At 42.7% G+C, this 25,420-nt stretch overlaps 1 protein-coding gene across 1 annotated transcript; it reads left to right on the forward strand.

Moving 5' to 3' along the window:
• The first annotated feature begins 21 nt into the window (after nt 1-21).
• SLC16A5 (solute carrier family 16 member 5) lies at nt 22-24,623 on the forward strand. Its single transcript, XM_060764710.2, has 5 exons — nt 22-240; nt 4,185-4,674; nt 16,965-17,108; nt 18,198-19,052; nt 21,688-24,623. Exons 2-5 carry the CDS (start codon nt 4,455-4,457, stop codon nt 21,927-21,929), a joined length of 1,461 nt encoding a protein of 486 aa, XP_060620693.2. The 5' UTR covers nt 22-240; nt 4,185-4,454; the 3' UTR covers nt 21,930-24,623.
• The last annotated feature ends 797 nt before the right edge of the window (nt 24,624-25,420 follow it).

Consider the following 25,420-nt stretch of genomic DNA (forward strand, 5'->3'; position numbering starts at 1 on the left):
CTCCGCCACCCAGTCTCCTCCTCCTCCTCCTCCTCCTCCTCCTCCTCCTCCTCCTCCGTGGAAACAAGACACGCTGGACGGAGGGGAAACTTGGACGGGTCCCTCTAGGTCGGAAGAGGCTGGGAGAACCCAAAGGAAGCTGCCACGGAGGAAGGAGAGGGGCAGAAAAAGCAAGCAAGCAGAGAAGGAAAGAAGGAAGCAGCACCTCTTCCCTTCCCCTCCTTCCACCAGTGTGAACAGGTAAAGCGAAACCGAATCGAAACCGCGCGGGGATGGAGGGAAGGATCCTCTCGTGGTCTTCCACGCGTCTCCCCAGTGCTATGGGAAGGGGGGGGGGGGTTGTAGGAGTGTGGTCTCTGAGTGGCTTGATTGGGATCTGTGGCTTGACGTCTGGGCGTGTTTTTGTTGTTGTTGCTGCTGTTGTGTGCCTTCAAGTCGCCTCCGACCCACGCACCGTGTGTGCTGGTCCTCCCCTAAATGTTGATGGACCGCATCTCCCAGCATCCCTTTCCCTGTTGGGGAAACCAGCCCAGGCAACTGGGACTTGCAGTCGAGTTCACCTGGAGGCGAGCCACGAGGAGGAGGAAGAGGAGGAGGAGGAGGGCTCCCGTGAAAGCTGCCCAGGTCTTGCCTCATCAATTCAGTGCCTTTCTGACTCCGGAACTGGCTTGGAAAAGAGACTTGGCCTATGTAACTCAGAAGTGCTGTTGCCCTGGTTGTTTTCGTGGTTTTGCATTGGCTTTATCTCCAAGAGAGAGGAAATAGACTCTTTGATAACCAGAACCCCTGGGGCTGCCATTCCTTTGCCTTCATGTGACCTTTCTGATGTAAACCAGGGATGGATATGTATATGTGTGCTGCAAGTTTCCAAAGCCAGCCAGGCATGTAGCAGTACAGTTTGGGCATGCAAAGAAAAGTTACTAGAATGCTAACCTAGCAAATTAATTGTAGAGGGCAAATGATTTTCTGTGTCTTACACACTGCAATGCTAGAAGCTTGGGGACTGAAGCACATTTCAGTTTGTTACTTCGAGAGCTATACTCTCATTTTATTCACCCAGTAATTAGTTATATTTGTGTATCAAGCATTCTCAGTCCAGAGGTTCATCAGCTAGATTTCCTACTAAGGGCCCTTCCACATAGCCCTATATTCCATATATATATATATATATATATATATATATATATATATAATTTTTTCTCATGCCAGGAGCGACTTGAGAAACTGCAAGTCACTTCTGGTGTGAGGTAATTGGCCATCTGCAAGGATGTTGCTCAGGGGACGCCCAGATGTTTTGATGGTTTTACCATCCTTGTGGTAGGCTTCTCTCATGTCCCCGCATGAGGAGCTGGAGCTGATAGAGGGAGCTAATCCACGCTCTCACCGGATTCGAACCTGCAACCTGTCAGTCTTTAGTCCTGCCAGCACAGGGGTTTAACCCACTGCACCACCGCGGGTTCTATTCCAGAATATCAAGGCAGAAAATCCCACATTATCTGAGTGTGGACTCAGATAACCCAGTTCAAAGCATATATTGTGGGATTTTCTGCCTTGATATTCTGGGATATAGGGCTGTGTGGAAGGCCCCTAAAATGGCATTTTGCAGGGCTGAAAGAGAGGCTGGGGTGGTACACATTCCTCAAATGCCTTGTGAGAAAACACCCCAACTTCCAGTGGTTGTGATCAATTTATACTTAGAAACTGACTCAACCAGTCCTGGCCCAATTTAGGTAATACCAAGATATGTGTGAGTGTGTCTCGCATATCCTTCTGGTTATTTAGACCCAGGACCAAAAGTTCCTATACTTTGGTCCTACAATATCAGTCAAGTTGGCTGGTGGCCCTTCCACACAGCCATATAACCCAGAATATCCCACAATACCTGCTTTGAACTGGGTTATCTGAGTCCACATTGCCATATATTTCAGTTTAAAGCAGAAAATGTGGGATTTTATTCAGACATGTAGAAGGGGCTTGGGACATTTAGGAGCTGAATCCCAAAACACCTGGAATCAGAAACCTTGCTGCTCCTGGCTTTATTTCAGTGGCTGGAATTGGCAAAACCATGTCTGAGTATTCCTTGCCTAGAAAACCCAATGAAATCTATGGGATCGCCATAAGTTGACAGGTGATTGTCATCTATACACTTTAGATCAGGGGTTCTCAAACTAAGGCCCAAAGCCAGATGAACTCCTCTAAGGTCTTGTACCCGGTCCCTGTCTTAAACTTTAGACTTATGGTTGCCCTAAGTCTGAAATGACTTGGAAGGCATATAACAACAATCCTAATTAACTTAACTATTTCATCAGCCAAAAACAGTCCCGCATTTCCCATTGAAATACTTGCAAGTTTGTGTTGGTTATTGTATTGCTCTTTCATTTTTTTGTACTACAAATAAGATATGTGCAGCGTGCATAGGGATTTTTCAAACTATAGTCTGGAACCATGAACTGGCCCTCTGCTTTAAAAAATTTGAGCACCCCTGGCCTAGACAAAGTGATAGTGTGTAGCACTCCCCAGAAAACAACTAGACATCCCTTGAATTTGTGCCATGTTTTCTTTATATCTTGGTACATAATTTTGTGGAACCCAGTTCAAGGAAAAGTTTCTGGTTTAAGCAAGTTTGTCAGCCTGGAGGTCTAGATGTGATCGAACTTTAGTTCCAAGAAGCGAAGGATTCTAGTTATTGAAACCAAACCACATGTGGGGCCTCTTCGCCTAACAATAACTGCTTCATTACTTTCCACATGTGGCATTAATAACATATTTTGAGAAATGTCTCCTGGATATTTTGTGTACATGTGTGAGAGCTTTCTGTGGAGTGAAAAAAAATGAAGAAAGTAATGTGTATTTCAGAGCTGATGCATGGGATGGGACTTACCAGTATGTGGCCCTCTAGCTGATCTTGGACTGGAAGTCCCATCAAGAAGCCTTACCTAGCCAGCCACTCATGAAGAATGCTATTAACTGTTGTCCAAGAACATCTGTAGAGTTGAATGTGATTCTCATCTCTGGGTTGCTGTGAGTTTTCTAGAAGCATTCTCTCCTAACGTTTCACCCACATCTATGACAGGCATCCTCAGAGGCTGTGAGGTCTGCTAGAAACTAGACAAGTGAGGTTTATATATCTGTGGTATAATGTCCAAGGTGGGAGAAAGAACTCTTGTCTGCTGGAGGCAAGTGTGAATGTTGCAGTTGGCCACCTTTATTAGTACTGAATGGCATTGCAGCTTCAAAACCTGACTGGTTGCTTCCTGGGGAATCCTTTGTTGGGAGGTGTTAGCTGGCCCCAGTTGTTTCCTGTCAGGAATTCCCTGTTGTTTGAGTGTTCCTCTTTATTTACTGTCCTGATTTTAGAGGTTTTTAAATACTGGTAGCCAGATTTTGTTCATTTTCATGGTTTCCTCCTTTCTGTTGAAATTGTCAACATGCTTGCGGATTTCAGTGGCTTCTCTGTGTAGTATGACATGGTGGTTGTGAGAGTGGTCCAGCATTTCTATGTACTCAAATAATATGTTGTGTCCAGGTTGGTTCATCAGGTGCTCTGCTATGGCTGACTTCTCAGGTTGACTTAGTCTGCAGTGCCTTTCATGTTCCTTGATTTGTGTTTGGGCAATGCTGCGTTTAGTGGTCCCTATGTAGACTTGTCCTCAGCTGTATAGTGTATGGTAGACATTCTACAGATACATAAACCTCACTTGCCTAGTTTTCAACAGACCTCACAACCTCTGAGCATGCCTGCCATGGATGTGGGTGAAATGTCAGGAGAGAATGTATCTGGAATATGGCCATATAGCCCGGAAAACTCAAAGCAACCCATGAAAGCCTTCAACAACACATTATAATCTCTGTTTTATCAAATGCAGCAATTACTCTAAAGTAGTAGGCCTCTTTATAAACTGATAAAACTCAGCCCTTTGACTCCTTTAATTGTGCCCAGAAACAAGGAGCACAACTAGGCAAGGAGCTTGTGCAAGAGCGCATGTTGCAGCTCAGCAGAACTATATATACTCTTTCCCTATACTTGACATTTGCCTGCTTTGCTTCCTCCTCTTGGCACCGGGCGGGCATTTATGACGCTCAAGAGAGGCAGCAAGGGGACTCCTGGTACCAAAGCAGGTGAAAGGGAATGCTAATCAGCAGGGAGCGATGGTGCTGAGTAATGCTCGTTCTTTCCTCCCTAGAGGTGTGTCTAACATTCAGACCAGTGACATTTATAATCGTGTCAAATAAAAGGAGAAGACACAGCATTGCAGCAAGCACAAGCAGGTTGGTGACTCCCAGAGCCGGTGAAGCCGATGGCCACGCTGTTGAAACGAAGAACAGAAAATTCTGCTTCCAACATGGATTGTTTTTCAGCAGTTTGCCTTCTATCATCTTGGCACTGAAGAAGCATCAGACTCTTTGTTTCCTTTCCTCTAACTGGAAGTGCTGAGAAAAAACTTCAAGTGAAAATGCCTAACGAAAGAAGGACAACCCTTTCTGCCTCCAAAGTTCAGGACCAAGGTTGGGCATGGGTGGTCTTGGCGGCCACAGTACTGGTTCAAGCCTTGACTTTGGGCTTCCCCTCCTGCGTTGGAGTCTTCTTCAAGGACTTGCAGGATGACTTCCAAGCCAGCAACAGTGAAACATCATGGTTCCCCTCCATCATGACAGCAGTGTTACATGCGGGTGGTAAGTGCTTGTTTTCGTTGGTAATTTTTTTCCTCTGTAAAACATCCAACTTCCGACAAACACAACACCCTGTTAAAGTATTTACAGCTATCTTTAAAAGAGATTTCTTAACTATTGTAAGCTTTTCCACTAAAACTTCAAAAAAACGTGGATGGGAATCTAATAATTAGCAAGTCATATTTTAAAGGGCGACACGTGGCGCTCTTGCTGCCATTGGGCTGCATCTCCCAGCAATTGTAGCTAGCAAAGCAAATGGTGATATGGGTTGTTGTGAGTTTTTCAGGCTGTATGGCTATGTTCCAGAAGCATTCTCTCCTGACATTTTGCCTGCATCTGTGGCAGGCATCCTCAGAGGTTGTGAGGTCTGTCAAAACCTTGAACCTGCTAGGCCATTATGTGCTAATCAAGGTGGCCAATTGAAACATTCATACTTGCCTCCAACAGACAAGAGTTCTTTCTCCCACCTTGGACATTCCACAGATATATAAACTTCACTTGCCTAGTTTCCAACAGACCTCACAACTTCTGAGGAAGCCTGCCATAGATGCAGGCGAAATGTCAGGAAGGAATGCTTCTGGAACATGGCCATACAGCCCAGAAGACTTACAAAGACCCAGTGATTCTGGCCATGAAAGCCTTCGATAATACATCAACTGGTTAGAAATAATAAGCATTGTAGTCTATTATCATCTGGAGGGAGAGTTCCTAGTGAAATAAGGGACAGAACTTCTCCACTTTTAATCCTTATATAGAAGCGGGGATTTCAGCCAGTACTGTTTGCATGATAAGCAACAACTGCTTAAATTCCCTCTTAGGAGCATCGTCCTTATTTCACCTTCCAGTCCTAACAGGAGGATTCCTGCTGTATGAGAGAGAACTTATATGGGAAGTTTCTTGTTCAGTCCCGTGCTTTGTGATTCTACATTCTGGGTCAGACACCACTTTTTCCTGAAGCCATGGTGCCACCGTATTTCAGGACAACACTTGCAATCTTGTTAGCTGTCAAAAAGATTTCCTGAATCTGCCGGTATCTCTTGAGTGATCCGTCCTCTAAGTAGTATTGCTTTTTGGAGCAACAGCTGGGTTGCTGAGAATAAAATATATATGCAGAAGTCCATATACTTTTATTGTACCTGCCTTTATGGCACATGGTTGTATTTATTATTATTATTATTATTATTATTATTATTATTTATAATCTTTAATTATATCCTGCCACCATCTCACAGAAGGGACTCAGGGCAGCTTACAAGGCACTCCAGGGTGCACATATAACATACAACAGGTGAAAACGGTACAAAAGTATAAAACAAGTCTCATAAAGTTATAACAACAATCCCTGTCAAGACACGTAGCATAAGTAGCTGCTGAGTTTTGAATGGCTTTGACATAGTGAGACCATAAAAACTAATGGCGACAAAGCTCATTTTGAATAAGAATGCAGGGGTTCCAGATGGGGAAATGTAGCCTTTAAAGAGACTTCAGCCCTGCCAGGAAATAAAATGTGGCAATCCGATTTATAATCTCAAAAGTTCCTAGCCCTTTAGTATGGTTTTTACTTATTCAAGTGTCTTTAATGCACCATCCCAAGTAGTAAAGTTAATGAAATGTCTTCCAGGTGACCGATAAGAGCCATGTGTTGTACTGTCTCAGAGATAATTCCCCTGTTTGCAAAGGATGCATCGTATGACAGTAACAATCATGGCATGTCCTGTATACCTGAGGACTTCATCTAGGAAGACAGGTGCTCTCGGGTGTATCTGGTTCATATCTCTCGCAAAGGAAAGGAATGCTTCTGTGTGGGAGGGCCACAAGGAAACAGTGAAGCAACATTTCAGAGAAACATGTAGTTACCATAAATCATTTGTGCTGCAACCAGTACAACTCTAATCTCTCAAACACCAGCCACAAATTATTAGAAGTCTTTGACCCTGTGGTATTCCCTGTAGTAGCTGCACGCAGGGCAAATTCAACCTTGCCTCTATATGTACACTCATAGCCTCTCTATGAACCCTCATAGCCCATGTGACTGGTGGCCTTATATAAACTAGTGGCAAGGAAGAAGAGAGATTTAAACAGTCACGGTGAGTAATCCCATAATAAGATAATGTGAAGTTGAAGCGGCATGAGGGGAGCGGGGGACACATATACCTTAGATTCCCGAAACAACAAACTGACTTCTCCCCTTATACTTGTGAAATTTGGGGAGAGTCCAGCCAGGAAAATGTCTTGGCAGTTATATATTCTAGTTGAGAGATGGTCAACAGGTGGCCCCATGAAAGTTGTTGAACTGGAGCCACCATCAGCCACAAGTCAGGAGCTGCACTGCAGCAATATCAGGAGGGTCACAGAATTTCTAGCTAATCTGCAGGCAGAAAGAGATATCTAGAGCTGAGGTGGAAGTACATTGTTAATAAAGGCTTGCCACCTGGTGAAAAAAAGTGTCTGGCATGCACCTGTTCCTTTCACAAAGGTTGTATAGAAATCAGGCCATTTTTATTATGGGTAGTCGGCAACCCTAATTGTTAGAATTAATAGCTTTCGTAAGAGCCAGTGTGGTTTGAGCACTGGATTATGACTCTGAAACAAGGGTTCTAAACAAGGGCTTGGAAACTCACTGGGCAACCTTGCGCAAGGCACACACTCTCAGCCTCAGAGAAAGACAAAAGCAAACCTCATCTGGACAAATCTTGCCAAGAAAATTGCACAATAGGTTTGCCATAGAGTTGGCATAAGTAAAAAAAACTTGAAAGCACAAAACAAGAATAATAGATGCAAAGCACTTTATAGTAGTTCTCTTATTTAACTTTTGAAACAAAAGTCATGAATAATGTCTCACTGTTCCAGTTGATTGGAGATCTGTATCAGGGATATACCCTTAAACCAACCTTTTCATGCTGTATTTATCTTGGGCAGAGGAGGGGAAAATGCAGCCTTCCATATAATGTTGAACTGCACCTTCCATCATTTTCAGGAAGATCTTGGTTAAAATCCCTATTAAACCATGAAGCTCACTGGGTGATACCACTAGCCAATATCTCTCAGTTTACATTGCTATTGAATTCAGCTTCAAGACACTTAACAATAGTCACTCCATAAATGAAAGGCCTCCAAGTCCCCCTATCATTCAGGTCTTGCAGATTCTGGGCTGTTGCTTTTCCGATTGAATCATAGAACCATAGAGTTGGAAGAGATCTCGTGGACCATCTAGTCCAGTGCTTCTCAACCTGGGGTCCCCAGATGTTTTTGGCCTACAATTCCCAGAAATCCCAGCCAGTTTACCAGCTGTTAGGATTTCTGGGAGTTGAAGGCCAAAAACATCTGGAGACCCCAGGTTGAGAACCACTGATCTAGTCCAAACCCCTGCCAAGAAGCAGGAAAGTCACATTCAAAGCACCCCCAGCAAATGGCTATCCAGCCTCCATTTAAAAGCCTCCAAAGAAGGAGCTTCCACGACACTCTGGGGCAGAGAGTTCCACTGCTGAAGATGAATCATAGAATCATAGCATCATATAGTTGGAAAAGATCACATGAGCCATCTAGTCATCCCCCCCCCCCCCTCCATGAAGAAAAGGCAGAATCAAAGCACCCCTGACAGATGGCCACCCAGCCTATGTTTAAAAGCTTCCAAGGAAAAAACTTCCACCACACTCTGAGGCAGAGAATTCCACTGAATCCATCTAGAATACATCTTCCTCTTTTCCTATGCTTTCCACCTCGCAAAGCATTGTCTTTTCTAATGAACGATATATTCTTGTGATATGTCCAGACTCAGTTTAGTCATCTTGACTTCTAGGAAAGGTTCAGACTTCATTTGCTTTAGGGCCCAGATATTTATCCCTTTGCAGTCCATAGGATCTTTAGACTTCTTCTTCAGCAACACTTTTCAAGGGAGTTGGTTTTCTTCCTATCAGCTATCCTACCTCACAGGAGAAATGCTATAAAGATAAAGCATGTGCATAACCCTAACCACCTTGAAAGACAAATGGGATAAGAATGTGATGAACAAATATACTTTTACTTCTCTGTTATCTGATGTCTTGGCACTTTAAAGTGTCAGGTATCCATGGACAAAGGTGAGGAAAAATCTATTATAATCTTCACAATATCTGCCCTTCCTTGCACTGACTACGTTGCATTAATTCATTGTAACTGTGTGTTTCACTTATGCTCACTTTGTAAACAACACAGGACTAAGGGAAAGGAGCAGGGTGCCACCATGGGCTGAACCTTCTGTTTCATGCATACCAATGCCGGTAAAACGTGACCTGTTAGGAAATTGAGTCATGCTGACTCCAAAGGTGCATAGGAGGAAATGTACTAGTGATTTTTACTTGTGCCAGGTGAGGCCCTGCACCTCACCTGACAGTCCATGAGGGACAAGTCAGAATATTTGGGAGGATGGCCTGTGTAGCTGGGGTTCTGGAACAGAGCCTGCTCTCATTTCTTCAGCAGAGATTTAAAATGCTGCAGGTTGCCATGTTGAATAAAGTAACAATTTCTGCAAACTTAACCTCTATTGAAAGTGCAAAACAAGCCAGTTGTAAGCCTTGGGTTGACTTCTGGAATGCAGTTTTTGTGTGTCTTCAAGTCAACTCTTTGCTGCTGTTGTGGGTCTTCAAGTCAACTCTGTGACCTAACCATAGGGATTTAGTCGATGAATTTATTCTAATAAGGTTGATCATTGCTGTCTTCTAAGGCTTATGGAGTGTGATTTCAAAGTAGAGTGGCAAGACTAAATCTGGAGAGGGCTCCTGTACGTCTAAGGTTGCTAACAGAGGGAATTTCAGCAGGTGATGTTTCTCATGCAGCCAGGTAACAAGCAAAACCAGCAGAAATTCCCCTCTCCTTCACAACTTTTAAAGGTACAGGATCTCTCCCCATTTTTCTCTCTGACATCACTGGTGACTTGTGGGCTTCAATGGTTAAGCAGGCACTTGAACCCTGATCTCAAACCTCTATGCATCGGAAGCCCTTGTTACTTTGCTTGGGCTTTTGCTAAGAATTAGGGTTGCCAGGCTGGAGGGTGTTTCTGTACTTCCAATGGTATGAAAGAGCGAGGAGCTCCTGGTGGCACACAGGGTTAAACCGCTGAGCTGCTGAACTTGCTAACCAAAAGGTCACAGGTTCGAATCCAGGGAGCAGCGTGAGCTCCTACTGTTAAGCCCGGCTTCTGCCAACTAGCAGTTTGAAAACATACAAATGTGAGTAGATCAATAGGCGCTGCTCTGTCGGGAAGGTAACTGCACTCCATGCAGTCATGCTAGCCACATGACCTTGGAGGTGTCTACAGACAATGCTTAGAAATGGAGATGAGTACCAACCCCCAGAGTCAGACTGAATTTAATGTCAGGGGAAAAACCTTTACCTAACATTTTTATTTATTTATTTATTTGCAGTTCTTATATTCCGCCCTTCTCACCCCGCAGGGGACTCAGGGGGGATTACAGTAAACACATATATGGCAAACATTCAATGCCAGTTTGACAAACAACATTTAACACACAAATACACCGAGGCTATTTAACTTTTTTCTGGCCGCCAGGGGAGCTGCTGCTTTTCATCATCCATCAACGACACCGATGAAGTTCTTCCGTATTCCACATTCCCTGGAGTCTTTTTTCTTTATGGCCTCATAAATTAGTTAAATTTAGCCTCCCACACAAGGTGGTACCTTATTTTCCTACTTGACAGTTGCAACTGTCTTTCGGGTTGCAAAGGTCGACAACGGGCTACACAATGGCTGGACACCCACTCCAGCCCGGGCTGGCTTCAAACTCATGACCTTTTGGTCAGAGTGATCTTAATGCAGCTGACACTCAGCCAGCTGCGCCACAATCCCGGTGAGTTGGAAGAGACCTTGTGGGCCATCCAGTCCAACCCCGTGCCAAGAAGCAGGAAAATTGCATTAACCATGACAACACAAGGGGAAGTATTTATGCCCTTTCAACCCCTTTGAAGACTGCGACAGAGTGATCAAACATACCATTATCTCTTTGAGCTGTCATTTGGATCAAAGAGTAGATTGTGCATCAGGGCAATGTAAACTATTCATATAGGGCCCTTCTCATGCTCACAGAATGTGTAGCTGGAAGGGAAATGGTTCCCAGTTGCACCAGTGGGCTTAAGGCATAGCTGGGCTGTCCCATAATCCTTCATATATCCTTTCTATTCATCACCATCATCATCAATGTTATTTCTTAACTGCCTCTCCTTGTGGCTGAAGGTGGGGTACAACATATAATACGTAGATAAAATATAAAACCATTAAAATACATATATAAAAAGGCACAGAACAAAGATTAAAACATCAATACTAATAACATGTAAATTTAAAATGCATACTTTAAAATTACCTAAGTAGGCCTTCCAGTCTTTATTTTTGTTTTAAATTCTGACAGCTTTTTTAGCTGTTGAATTTCTTCTGGAAGGTCTTTCCACAGTTGTGGGGCAGCCGATGATAAGGTGCTCTAGGTGCCAGGTGCCAGTCGGGTTGTGGCTGGTTGGAGTAAACAGTCCCTCAGAAGACCTAAAGGTCCCAAAGAAAATTATATGAAAGAAGGAGATCATGCAGGTAATCTGGACCCAAGTCACGTATGATTTTAAAGGCAGGAATCAACACTTTATACTTTTCCCAGAAACTGACGACCAGAAGAGTGATTTTCGTGTAGGTGTTACATGCTTATCCCTAGATGTACCCGTAACCAATCTGGCTGCCATATTTTGAACTAATTTGACTTTCCAAACTTGGTATAGAGGTGGCCCAATGCAGTAGTCCAACCTTGAGATTATCAGCCCATGTACTACCATCTTTAGGTCCTTCAATTCTAGGAAAAGCCACAACTGGCGTGTCAGCCAAAGCTAATAATAAGCACTCCTGACCATCTGAGCTGACATTTGGACAGACATATCCAGGAGGACTCTTAAGCTGGGAACACAATTTTTCAAAGAGAGAAAAACTAGCTGATACCCTTTAACCCTAGGAGGACATTTGGGAGCAATCATGCCAATAGCTCTGATTACCTCCTCCAGGAATATATTCAGAAAATACACGCTATCCTTAGGTAAGGCTGTTTTTGAAGATATGGAGAAGTATATTTGGGTGTCAACATATTGATAACACCCAGCCCCATACTTCCAGATAATTTTTCCAGCAATTTCATGTAAATGTTAAAAAGCATTGGGGATAATATACCCCCTTGTGGAATACCACATAACAGCTCCTTTTTTTGGGGAGCAGCTATCCTCAAGCACCACCATCTGGAACCTGCCTGAGAGGTACGACCAGAACCACTGCAGCACATTCCCAGCCCCTCCAGGTGTTCCAGAAGGATACCCTGGTCGATGGCATCAAATGCTGCTGAGAGATAGATGCACCAATGGGGACGCACTCCCTCTGTCAGTGTTAAGATGGAGTTGGAGGACCACTGCCTTCTTGACCACCTTTCCCAAGAAAGGAAGATTGGACACTGGCCTGTTAAAATCTAGAAAATCCAGGGAAGGCTTTTTCAGCAGGGGTGTAATTGCTGCTTCTTTTAAACAGGATGGAAAATTCCCTACTCTGAGAGATGCATTTATAATATGTTGTATTTGAAATTGAATTGCATCTCCTCCCAGGATGACCAGCCAAGAGGGGCAGGGATTGAGAAAACTGGTTGTTCCCATCTCGCAGCAGCTGGTCCATATTCGCAGTACTCATCAATTGAAACTGATCCAGTGTAATCCCACTCACAGAGTTGCTGGAAACTATTATCAACTTCTGTTCCAATTACAACATCTAAATCGGCTCTTATTCCAGAATTTTTATCTGTGAAATGGTTTTTAAAGGAATCACAGTGAGCTACTGAATCAGGTTCAGAGGGGAGGGTACCTAAGGTTGACTTTGCACTTTCTTGGATAGCTCAGCTGGACATTAATTCACAGACACAATATATAGAGAGAATAAATGTTTTTTTTGCAGCATACAATGATACCCTATAGGAACAGAGATGCTCTCTACCTTGTGTCTTGCCACATAGAAGTTGAGTTTTCTGCCATTTGTGCTCCATTTGTCATCCTTCCTGTTTCAGTTCCCTGAGAGTTTCTGTATACTAGGGAGCTTGGTTAGTAACAGGTCAGAGAGGACATTTGGGAGTGATCATGGTAATAACTCTAGTTAGACTTTAATTGCACTTATTGACCAGGGATTCCACAGGATTGTCAGTGGTGCTACCCATAGAACTCCCTAAGGCAGTGGTTCTCAACCTGTGGGTCCGCAGATGTTTGGCCTTCAACTCCCAGAAATCCTAACAGCTGCTAAACTGGCTGGGATTTCTGGGAGTTGTAGACTAAAACACCTGGGGACTCACAGCTTGAAAACCACTGCTCTAAGGCCTCCTGGAATCTCAAGGAATCTCGATCTCCATTAGCCTTTAAGGATTGAGTATTTAAATAGGGATAGGTTGTATCTGTGATACTAGCCTTGACCAGAAAATAGGCAACCTCCATAACAACATGGAGGTATTGGTCACTTCCATCCACAGATCCACATGTTCCAAACTGAAGGGTATAAAAAGTGTAGGTCCAGAGACCGATTGAGATAGGTCCATATTTGTCATGGATACTACAAACTCCCAAGCTGCGTGTAGAAACTGCCCTCCTGTGGTATGTTGAAGTCCCCCAGAGGCAAAGGTTTCGGGTGACTTCAACAGCACCTGTTCTGCAAGCTTGGTCAGGGAGGCAGTGGAGTGGACACTATACTAACAGAATCCCCAGTCTGTCCCTGATATTCAGACTCAAGTACACATATTCAATGTGATTCAGTTCCCTAGTAGGTCATCTGGTCAGATCAAGATGGTCTTTATAGTCCGCGGATATTTCCCACCCACACACTTTTCCCTCACCTGCTCACTAACACAGTATCCAGCTATCATCTCCCAGCCAAGCTTCAGTGAAGTATGACAGATCAGGTCTCTCATCTTTGAGGAAATTATAGATGATATGGGTTTTATTTTTAACCAACCTGGCATGGCTTAAGAGCAATATGAGGTTTTGCAGGTGACCTGGCTCGTTTTCCAAGTTCCCAAAGCTGGCAGGGTGACTGGAAGGGTAAGATAGATGTTAAACATCTTTCTCTCCTTCCTCTGTGATAGCATGTGCCTCTGCCATCACCATATCTTCCTCTGCCATGTACAGCTTGTTTTGCCACTCCAATTTCCTTATAAATGTTATTAAAAACAAATAACAAACAGGACCCAAAAAAAAAACCTCTTATCACACCATACTAGTTCATGGATGTGGTTTCCAATCAAATGGGCCAATTAGTTGGTTATTCTAACAGAACTCTTCTCCCATTAAGGCACTGCCTTATAAACAGCTCAGTAGCTCCAGGTTGTCTTCGCCTTGCTTTCCAGTTCTTCATCTGGCACTCTCTCTGCCAGCTGGTGCATTAGTCCTAAAGGAGTTGGCATCCACCCAAATGAACTGATAGAAATTTTGTGTACACATACAGTATACAACCTAAAATAGAACAAAAATAAACTCTCCTTTCAGCCAGGAAGGTATAGCCCAGCCAGGCAAAGCAAAAAAGCAGCAGCAGTTGGGTGGGAAAGTGCTTACCTTTGGGCTTTCTCTTTTGGCAGAAGCTTTTGAATCTCTCAGGTCCTGTTGGACTGAACCTGTCTGTCTAAAGAACATGACTACACAAACACATTTGTTTTCACAACCAGTCACCTTAGAAGCCCCTTAGCTTCAAAAGTGTTGCCTTTGACAAGAAGTAAAAGTAATGGGAGAAATTTTGCATACATATATATTTAAAGACATTTCTTGGATGGAAATCAAATTGCTATCTCACTTTAAAAAAAACTTCACAAAAACCAATAGCACAAAACACCATTACGAAATAAGAGTAATTAAAAGCCGGTTAGTAGATCCCAATAATGACATGCCCCACTTCCTGCTTATCAGATGCAGCATGCCGAGAAAGTCAGCCCCTGAGAGAAAAAATATCTGGAAAGTAGTTAGCATGCCTGTAAAAAAGATTGTTATTACCTGAAGGGTAAATACCCCAAAGGCACCAGATCCCATCTAATACCAGAAGCTAAGCAGGGTCAGCTCTGCCGATTAGTTGGAACGAACACCAGGTGCTGCAGGCTATATTTTAGAGGAAGAAACTGCAAAAGTCTGTGTATCTCTTGTCTAAGACATCCCTATGAAATTAATGGACTTGTCATGAATTGAGTGACACACAAACAAGTTTGTCCAGGTAGTAAGTTATGCTGTTTTGTAATAGTAACTGCAACATGAGGTGCAAAGGCACTTCACAGCTTGGATATTTCACTAGTAATTTATCTATAACTATCCACGCACCATGGCCTAACCTCCTTAGCTTTATTCTCTTGCCTATCAAATGGTATTTCTTCAAATAATCTTTCAGTTTCGTACTAAGAACCTAGCCTATTTAATGAAAGTAATCAGTTTCTTATTTTTTATGTTTCTCACACTAAAACGTAGCTCTGTACATCCCAAGACTGTGTTCCCATGTCCTCTCTTACCATCATGGTAATTAACTGCTGCTTTTTACTCTTGTAGTGTTTGCCCAGTTTATTTTCTCCTCGCTCTACCACCATGGCATTACCAAAGTTATCCCAAGTCACAGGGAGGAGGGGAAAAGATTGTTTTCTGCTGCCCTGGAGACTAGGACGCGGAACAATGGCTTCATACTACAGGAAAGGAGATTCCACCTGAACATTAGGAATAACTTCCTAACTGTGAGAGCAGGAACTGTTTGCCCTGCAGTGTTGTGGGGGCTCCTTCTTTGGAGGCTTTTAAACAGAGACTGGGTGACCACCTGTCAGGGGTGCTTAGAATGGTGTTTTCCCGTTTCTTGGCAGAATGGGGTTGGACTGAATAGCCCACAAGGTCTCTTCCAACTCTATGATTCTACAAGATGGTCCTCTGTATTTCACATTCAGAAGACATGATGAGCCCTTCACTTGACATCATCATAGCATTGTGATTGTGCTTGATCTGCCAGAAACCTGGACCAGAGAGCTCCAACTCAGTTTTCCATATTGTGGAATATAGTTCTATAATTCTGTAGTGAGAAAGGATCAGAGAATTGGCCATTCAGCATAGTAACCCAGATGGCAGGTTAATATCCTCCCCATACCTTGAGGGCAGCAGGCTAGTTCAGGGGCCTCGGGGGTGGGCCATGTGAACTACACAGCTATGAATGGGCTCAGGAGAAACACCAGAGCTCCCCAGCATCAGTTTCCCAGAGCAGTCCCCTTGCCCTGCCTAATAAGAATGATCCTCCCGACCTTCTAAATTCTGTTTTGCATAAAACAGCCTTCTGGTATATGGGTAACAATTAAATTAAATGGGTGGGTCATACAGCATTTTAACTATCCTTATCACAATATAGATATATTTTGGTTAACAGAGTAGATGTGTTCCTGGGCATTATTTTCATTAAAGGAAACGTTGTTACCAAAGACAGAAATAATATGGAAAGTATAGGATAGGTTCTTACGCAACAAAAAGAACAAATTAACATATTTTATCAAACTTTATATTCAAAACTAATAAACATGTGGGTGTGAAATGAAACAACCAGTCAGGTAAGCCATGACAAAGTAAAATAATTTTTTGTATTGTCAAAGGCTTTCATGGCCAGAATCACTGAGGACCTCACAACCTCTGAGGATGCCTACCATAGATGCAGGTGAAACGTCAGGAGAGAATGCTTCTAGAACATGGCCATACAGCCCGAAAAACCTACAACAACCCAATAATTTTTTGCATTATCCAGAGCCTTGAAGTCTTGTTCCATAATGCAGCCAGATATGGCTTGTTCCTATTATTTCCATTTTGGTGCCCAAAATTTCAGTTCTGTGCTATTTTAATGCATTGGCACAGGGGTGAGGTAGACTTAACTTTTCTCTGTTTTGTTGTTCACACATACTCTTAGAGAAATTGTGGAGAGCTGCTGTAGACAGGCACACACATCTACAGCAAGATCGGCTGGAGTGGAATCCAATTCTTTGCCAGCTTCAGCTTTATTGCATTGTCTACTACAGACTGTAATTTGACTCTGAAAATCTGTGTTTCTGCAGTCATCTTTCACCTTCTTTACAAAACTAACGCTGCTTCAAAACAACCCTTCCAGCTAAGAGAATAAAAACTAAAAAGGAGGGCTGGGCAGCAAGAAACAAAACTCAAGTGAAAAGGGGATACTTTGTTAACGGAGGGGTGCCTTTGATTCTTATGCAACTGAAGTTTCTACTCTAATCCTGGTGTGTTTTTTTCAGGGCCCCTTTGCAGTATTTTGGTGGAACGATTTGGCTGCAGGGTCACTGTCATGCTGGGAGGCCTTCTCAGTGGTGTGGGCATGGTTGCCAGTGCTTTCTCCAGGTCTATTAGTCAGCTGTACATAACAGCTGGATTCATCACCGGTGAGTATTGCCAAAATGCTATATGCCAGTGTTTCTCAATCTGTGGGTCCACAGGTGCTTTGGCCTACAATTCCCAGAAATCCCAGCCAGTTTACCAGCTGTTAGGATTTCTTGGAGTTGAAGGCTAAAACATCTGGGGACTCACAGGTTGAGAACCACTGTTGTAGACCTAGGTATGAATAGTCAGAAATCCTACTGGGTTCATTAAAACCTACTACCAGGAAAGTGTCTCTCAGACCATGAATATAAAGATTGTGATCCTGCTTCAGCCATTATTTCAATTCTACATATTCTGCATAACCTGTCATAACCCATCAAATCTTAGTATTGGGTATCTTCATAATTAAATTAGCATTAAGCCACTGTGATTAGAAAGCACTTGCTGAAATTTCTTTCTAAAAATCTCATAACTAAAGCACTGTTTTTAAACAGCAGTCACCCTTGTCCCTAACATGCATACATAAAATGGATGACATTGCTAGAAGCTCATTTTTGTATACTAATAATTTAGAATGGGTATAGAAATTGGTCAGATAAAAAAAAAATCCATCATTTGGGAACACTTTCATAGTGATCACATAGCCTCATGTGATCTCACACTGAGACCAGAGATTGTAAAGACATGGAGAGCAAAACTATACTCCACCCCGTCCCCCTTAAGTAAAGCCCCTGATTTTTTGTGTGTGTCAGGAGTGACTTGAGAACCGTGGAGCTCCTGGTGGCGCAATTGGTTAAACCCTTGTGCCAGTGGGACTGAAGACCGACAGGTCAGAGGTTCAAATCTGGGGAGAGTGCGGATGAGCTCCCTATGTCAGCTCCAGCTCCCCATACGGGGACATTAGAGAAGCCTCCCACAAGGATGTTAAAACATCAAAAAAAAACATCCAGGCATCCCTTGGGCAAAGTCCTTGCAGATGGCCAATTTCTCACACCAGAAGCAACTTGTGACTTGCAAAGCCCCTGATATCAGAGATAGACAAATACTTAGTATTGAGATAGATGCTACTAGATACTTTGTCTGCCTGCCTCTTTCTGAGTTTAGCATGTTCTAAGTCTGTGTCCTGCAATCTCTTCTTTCTTCCTCTAAAGGCTTGGGATCATGTTTCAGCTTCCAGGCAGGGATCACTGTGCTTGGTTACTACTTCGTACGCCGGCAAGCCCTTGCCAATGCGCTGGCCTCCACGGGTGTCTCCATTGGCTTGACGCTGTGGCCGCTGATCTCCCAGTACCTGCTTGATGAGATGGGCTGGAGAAACACTTTCCTCATCTTCGGGGGAGTGCTGTTGAACTGCTGTGTGTGTGGAGCTGTGATGAGGCCAGTCCCAGTGAAGGCCCCAGAACCAACACCAAAGCCCTGCCCTGGACAGTTGCTAGAAGAGACACACTTGTCCAATGGCAATACCTCATGTCATGAGGAGCCACTGCGTCCATCCAGATGCGCTCCTTGCCTTCAGACCCTACAGAAGTACCTGGCTTTTGACATCTTCTTCAAGAACAAAGGCTACCAGATCTACACCATTGGTGTGTCCTGGATGGTGATGGGATTTGTGCTGCCCCTCATCTACCTGGTGCCCTATGCCATCCTGAATGGAGTGGAGGAGCGCAAGGCAGCACTGCTTGTCTCCATCATTGGCTTCATCAACATCTTCATGCGGCCCATGGCCGGCCTGCTCTCAGGCCTCAGTGTCTTCAATGGCCGGCGGATCTACCTTTTTAGCATGGCTGTCATGTTCAATGGTTTGAGCAACCTTATTTGTGCCATCTCAGCTGAGTACAATGTTCTCGTTTTCTACTGCTTGGTCTATAGTGTGTCCATGAGTATCATAGGCGCACTAATTTTCCAGGTATTAATGGATGTGGTGGAAATGGACCGGTTCTCCAGTGCCTTGGGGCTCTTCACCATCTTGGAGAGTATCACCATTCTCATTGGACCCCCTCTTGCAGGTGAGATGTAAATAGAATTCAGCAGCTGATTTTAATATGGAGAGGCATTTTGGAAAACCAAATTTCAAAAACATATGGAGAAAAGAAAATTATCAAGTTCTATATAAAATCATTATTTCGGGGGTGGAGGGGTTAATGATGTTGTTCTTTTAAAAAAACTGGGTAAAACTGTGGTGTAGCCTGGGCTTTTTTTTTTAAGAAAAAAGAGAAAGGAAATATCAAATGCTCTGCAAGAATCAGACCCAGATGTTCAAATTGGAATAGATTGGAAATCTGTTTCAAGTAAGAACCAAATCAAGTTGCCTGCTGATATACCATTAATTTGATTGCTGAGTGATGTTCCTGCAGATTTACATCATTAGATAAGATTGAGGGGAGACTTTGGTCTTTGGGTAAAGGGTCTTGAACAACTCAGGATAAAACTATGTTAGCAGAGCTCTTACACCAGTTTTCCTAACATTAATAGGAAAGAAACATGCAAGTACGTTAGGATTCAGAGATTCTGGTCTTGCAACTGCAGTGACAGTTTATTCCTCTTTACTTGTTCCTGGTTGCTCCTCTGACAAATGTCAAAAGTCCATCATTCTTATGGCTGTGTTAGCCTCAGACTGGGCTGCAATCTATGCTGCTGGACTGCAACTCCCATCATTTCTAGCCAACATAGCCAAATGATTATGGCGGTTAAGAGCCAAATAAAAGTAGAGGATTGCACATTTCCCATTTCCCCTAGAGAGTGCTATTGGCTCACGGTCTGTTGAACTACTTTACACATCTGGACCATAAGAATGCCAAGTTATGAAACTGTATTGAACAACAAACTTCAAGTTCTCTAGATGTGCCACTCAGAGGTCAAGTTCCACAAGATGTCCAAACCCAATGTAATATGGGATAGACATGATATGGAGTGAGAGAAGAAAATGAGAACAACAAGGAAGAAAGACAAATGACAAAAAGAGATGGAAGGATCCAGAAACAATTGGGAAGCTGCTGAAGGGAAAATAGAATAAGTAATGAGGGAAAGCAGGGAAGCTGACAAGGAGGAAAAACGAAGGTTGTGCAAGAAAGGACTGGAATCATGAGCATCCCAATGCCTGTGATCTAATATCTCTGCCTGAAGGCCTCTTAACATTATCAGGACATGAAGCATAGTGCTTTCAATTTATCAGTCTCAGGGTGACAAAAAAGTAGAGAGACATTGAGAGCAGGTTATTAGTAGCCTATCATGTACATCTTTAAGTTCCAGGTCCATAGCAATACTTCCTTATTATATCTGTATTCTCAATAGACCCATGGTCACATTATTATTATGATTTTACAGATGAAGAAGTGAGTGGAGTCAGTAGGGTTTGCAGCTCATTAATTCGATGGCTGAGCTGGAATTTGGAGGTTCAGCTCCCAATTTTGCTGACCACCTCATCCCAAAACAGATTGCCTCATGCTGCATAAGTAGGCACTAGTTATGATTGGGTAGTTATGATCTACTAGTTATGACTATAGCTGAGGTCAAGGGAGCAAAGAGCAATGGCTTAAAATCACAGATTTAGTCCTATATCTGCCACAGGGTTATAATTAGCTATTCCTTCTCTCCAAGGATCATGATACTTGTAGCATTCTAATACAGAATTCTTCAAATTCTGTAAATTTATTTTGGGTGTGAGAAGAGAGGGAATGACAGTTGAGATGCTGGCATACTTTTGTAGAAACTCAAGGTGAATAATATGTAGTCCAACAGAGGTTATTGCTGCTAGAACACAGCCATGCAGCCCAAAAACCACACAACACCCTAACAGGGGTTGTTGAGCTATTGATACTGTTTTTCAAGGGGGAGGATGTGACCCATTCTGGTTAGGACCATTAACAGCAAGCTACTTTGTTTTGCCTGGATTCTGTTTCAGCTTGTTTTTCCTCATCCAACCCATTACTTCCTCCAGGCATTAATTCAGAGGAGACACACTGTTCTTAACTGACCATTAGTGAAGGCATAAAGAAGCATATTATGTCAAATATATAATAGGAATTATTTTTTTCTCGGTGGTGGCCCCACAGCTTTGAAGTTCTTTCCCTAGACAGGCCCCCACAGTGTCCTCCTTTCATAGGGACTTGAAGACGTCACTCTTCAATCAAGCCTTTGAGAATGTTTAATCCCTAGTTGTCCTGCTAGTAGTGGCACATCTTGCACTTTATCCCATGGCTTCTCTCCATTACTGCAGCTGGCACTTATTTTATTCCTAATGTTTACAGATTGGCCATGTTTTCAGCAATTTACCACCACAGTTAGAGGACCGCAGTTTGATTAAGTTTGAGTTGATGTTTTTTATATATGCATGTTTTTTATTTTATTGTATTTAATTTTGTGTTTGCTCTTATGTTTTGTTTTTAGGCACTTTGTGCTCTCTGTAAGCCGACCTGTGTCCCTTTAGGCCTATTATTATTATTATTATTATTATTATTATTATTATTATTATTATTATGAAAGAGTGGGGAAGGGCACCACAGAGATAGCTCTGTTCATTGTATGATGAGATCTTCTGCCCATGGCGGTTAGCATTTTTAAAGAAAATAGGAATTCTATTGAGATGTAGAAAACTGAACCTCAACATGTTTTGGGCTGAACTTTTGTTGCTTTTGTTTCTAGGTCTTCTAGTGGATCTATTGGGTCACTATAGCTATGTCTTTTATGCTTCCTGCTTCTTTATGGTCACAGCAGCTCTCTTCATGGGTATTAGCTTCTGCACCATGGAAGCAAAAGCCAAATTGAAAGAAACTAATAAGCCACCACTTGAGAACCCACCCAGGGGCAAGTACACAGAGGTGCCAGCTGAACTGGAGCCCGAGAAAAATGGCCCTCCAGACGTCACCTATGTCACAAGCATCTGAATCCAGAGGAGCTGGAGAAGCATTTCATTCCTCACAAATGCAAGAGATCTGGAGGCAGAAGGGAAAAAGAAGTGCCTCATCCTTTCCTACTCCCTCTGGTACTCACATGTTTCCTGCTGTAACCTTCTCCTCAACCATGTTGGGCTCAGGTTTCTAAATGAGGCATCTAGATTGGACAATTGGAGTTCAAAGCCCTCCAGAAATCCAAAGAGCACTTTAAACAAAATATTCAGGATGCACGGGGTCAAACAAAGACATTGGCTGGTAATGAGGTAATATCAATTTTACTTGAAGCACAGCCATTTTTATTATGATTGTGAGGTTTCCATTTCATATTCCAGTACATATAAATGAAAAGACTTATTCACTCTTCAAGTTATGAATTACAACCATTTCTTAATAAAAAGGCCAATCCAGCAAGGGACTTCCAACATGTTTCTGGACAGGCCCATCTGCCAGAGCTGAACTCAAGGAGAAGCCCACCGGATGACCCTCTTCAAGCACAAAAGACGAGCTCTTCCTTACGGGGCCTTACTGCTAGGCTCCTTGAATGTTACACAGAATTTTTCATTCCTGCTGTATGATCTGGGACCAGTTGCTATATAAATATATCACTTCTCCTGCTCATAGTAGCCACATCAGGGGTAAGTGGGGTAGTAAATGCTATTAAATGAAGTAATATCTGCACTTCAAGGGTATTTTGAGCAGCAACAAAATGAAAAGTTACCTGCACTTTACCGTAAAACTGCTTAGCTCCAAAGTGCCAGTAATTCTAGCCAGTAGTGTCTTAAATCCTTTGTTCCTATTTGATTTATAGTGAAGAAAGGGTCACTGCCAATTTAAAAAGGCAGCCATAGTGTTTTGCCAGCATTAGATCATAACAGTCATACAAATGCCCACTCAGGGACATCATCTTATTCTCCTTCAAACATCACTCTTGTAGATACGTGTAATCGCTGTAAAGCTAATTAGAAGAAATCTATAAACTAAAAGTAATATGTTACATGTGGGTAAACCGACACCTCTATACACATACATTAGTGTAAAGAAACATTAAATATGACCAGTGCCATCCTTATTGGCATATCTAAATCAAAAGGCCAGGATCAGAAGTGTTTCTGTTCTGGCGTGATGTTCCTTTCTTAGATCACATGCAAAAAATTGTTGTTAGGGAGCTGGTGCTTTCTTTGCAATTGTTTTCCTAAAATGATTGCTTCATGGTAAAATTAGCCCTGGAAATGACCCAGGAAGCTGAGTTGCCTGGGAAAATTTGCAGTTAGTTTTGCCAGATCCTCTAAATTTGATCCTCTGGCCTTGGCCTTGTAAAAGCAGTCATGTTTGAACTGGAAGACATCTGTGCTTCAATTCAGATTTTGCTTGCTTTTTCTTCACAGTTCCAGGCCCACATCTCACGTCCTGTTCTTCCTGTTCTGATATCTCACTAAACATGACTTTCAATATTTCAAACAGGTCTGAAACAGTTTTAAGTGGTGGGAAAGAAACATTGTCTATGAACAATAACATATTCAGAAAGGGAATGTTTTGAAAGGTCATTGGATATAGAAACAGATAAGAAGGTCATTGCAATCCTGCTGTTGCATTTGAACTGAAGGAATTTTCTTGGATGCCTGGTCCAAAATCTCTTTTGAGGCAGCGGAACCAAGTGGTGCTCCCTCCTTAGCTCAACTAACATGGGCCACAATCCTTTGCACAAACTTTTTCAGAGCTGAACAGCAGTTGGATACAAACACAACAACCCTGCTTTGTGGCTTTGATAGAAGGTATCCAGTTAACTATGGTCATATATGAGGTATGCCTGCCATTCTACCACATGTAAAACAGTGCACAGAATATCGTCTCCTGAGGGAGCCACTTTACCTTACACATGTGAATAGATATTCCATGTTTAAAGAATGAATGTCTAACATATCTCTTCAACATATACGTTCATGCACACATGCACAGTCTGGAAAAGCTGTGTTTCGGAAAGCCAGATCTTCCAGCTTTACAAGGCTCTTGAATGTTTTTACACTACAAAGACATGTTTGGATCACATTCATATTATTTGTGTGCCTGTTTTTATGAGTGTTGTCAATAGAGGAACAAAACAGAGGTAGAGACAGATTCAGAACTGAAATGGGACTTGCTGTATTCAAGACTGAAATGGGATTTCAGGAAACTGACCTACAGCCCACTTGCGTTTCAGCTCCTAATAAAGGTGAAAACTGTTAGTGTCTGATCATCAACTAATTATCACTGCTCTGGTGTTTATGTAACACACGTTGAATGGGAGTGGGCTTCTCTTTACTCAGAATTTTAACAGTAGACCAAAGAAAATGGGCATTGATGCAGGGTATTTTACCCCCAAACACTTTGCAATGGTTTAGCTTCAGGACTGTTGCCTGTTTGTTTAAAAATGCTGCATTATTAGTTGGATTTTTTTTCATGTAATCTTTTTATAATGTATGTAATATATTAAGACAAATGCTTTTAGTAACTTTTATAATGTTGAGAGCATTAAAGAAAATTGGTAGATTCTTGAATTGTATCACGCACAGAGGCTTTGTGTTTGTTCCAGGCTTAAGGAATGTATGGTGCATTTTCCTCTGTGAGAATATATCAGTTGATAAAGGACCAAATTTCCTCCACCACCCAAAACCCTTTTCTGAATAAAGAAGCCAAATAGTACACTGATTTTGCTCTTGGTGTTTGCTTGTGTGTGTGTACATAATCACAAACATAAATTCAGCTATGTGTTTCAGAATGTCACTTCTCTATCTGTTCTCCCCCTTAGCCACGTCACAATTCTTTATTAGGAGTATTATACCCCAAGGGGCCCCCTGGTGGTGTAACAGATTAAACTGCTGAGCTGCTGAACTTGCTAACCGAAAGGTTGGTGGTTTGGATCAGGGGAGTGGGGTGAGCTCTCACCATTAGACTCAGCTTCTGCCAACCTAGCAATTTAAAAACTTGCATGTGAGTAGATCAATAGGTACCACTTCTGCGGGAAGGTAATGCCACTCTATGCAGTCATGCTGACCACATGACCTTGGAGGTGTCTACGGACAATGCCGGCCCTTCAGCTTAGAGATGGAAATGAGCACCAGCCCCTAGAGTCGGACATGACTAGACAATATCAAGGGGAAACCTTTACCTTTACCTATATCCTTGGCATGCCATCTTTGGTCTCTACTAAAATCAGGCCAGTGACACCAGAGAGGCAAGGGATCTGGCGATTCCCATGGTGGCTTGCAGCAGAAATCCAGCAATATTAAACTATCCCTTCGAAGGGTATATGTAAAAAGACTATGCCCCTGGGATACCATCCCGTGGACTACAGCATTGCAACCCAAACTAGGCTTTTTCATTACAATGCCTTAGTTCCATTTCATAATGTACCATTAGTCTTTGTCCCCTGCCTCATAGTAAAACAAAAGGGGACAAAGAAAGCCTAGGGTTTAAACAGATTTAATATTTATAAACTGCTGGTA

Source organism: Anolis sagrei, chromosome 2 (assembly GCF_037176765.1).
Source record: "Anolis sagrei isolate rAnoSag1 chromosome 2, rAnoSag1.mat, whole genome shotgun sequence".
Classification (NCBI taxonomy): domain Eukaryota; kingdom Metazoa; phylum Chordata; class Lepidosauria; order Squamata; family Dactyloidae; genus Anolis; species Anolis sagrei.

Bases quoted from the DNA above. Each gene is read 5' to 3' on its own strand.
- SLC16A5 (XM_060764710.2), top strand. From the start codon at position 4,455: ATGCCTAACGAAAGAAGGACAACCCTTTCTGCCTCCAAAGTTCAGGAC. The intron at 4,675-16,964 runs GTAAGTGCTTGT...TGTTTTTTTCAG, and splicing joins AGCAGTGTTACATGCGGGTG to GGCCCCTTTGCAGTATTTTG. The intron at 17,109-18,197 runs GTGAGTATTGCC...CTTCCTCTAAAG, and splicing joins AACAGCTGGATTCATCACCG to GCTTGGGATCATGTTTCAGC.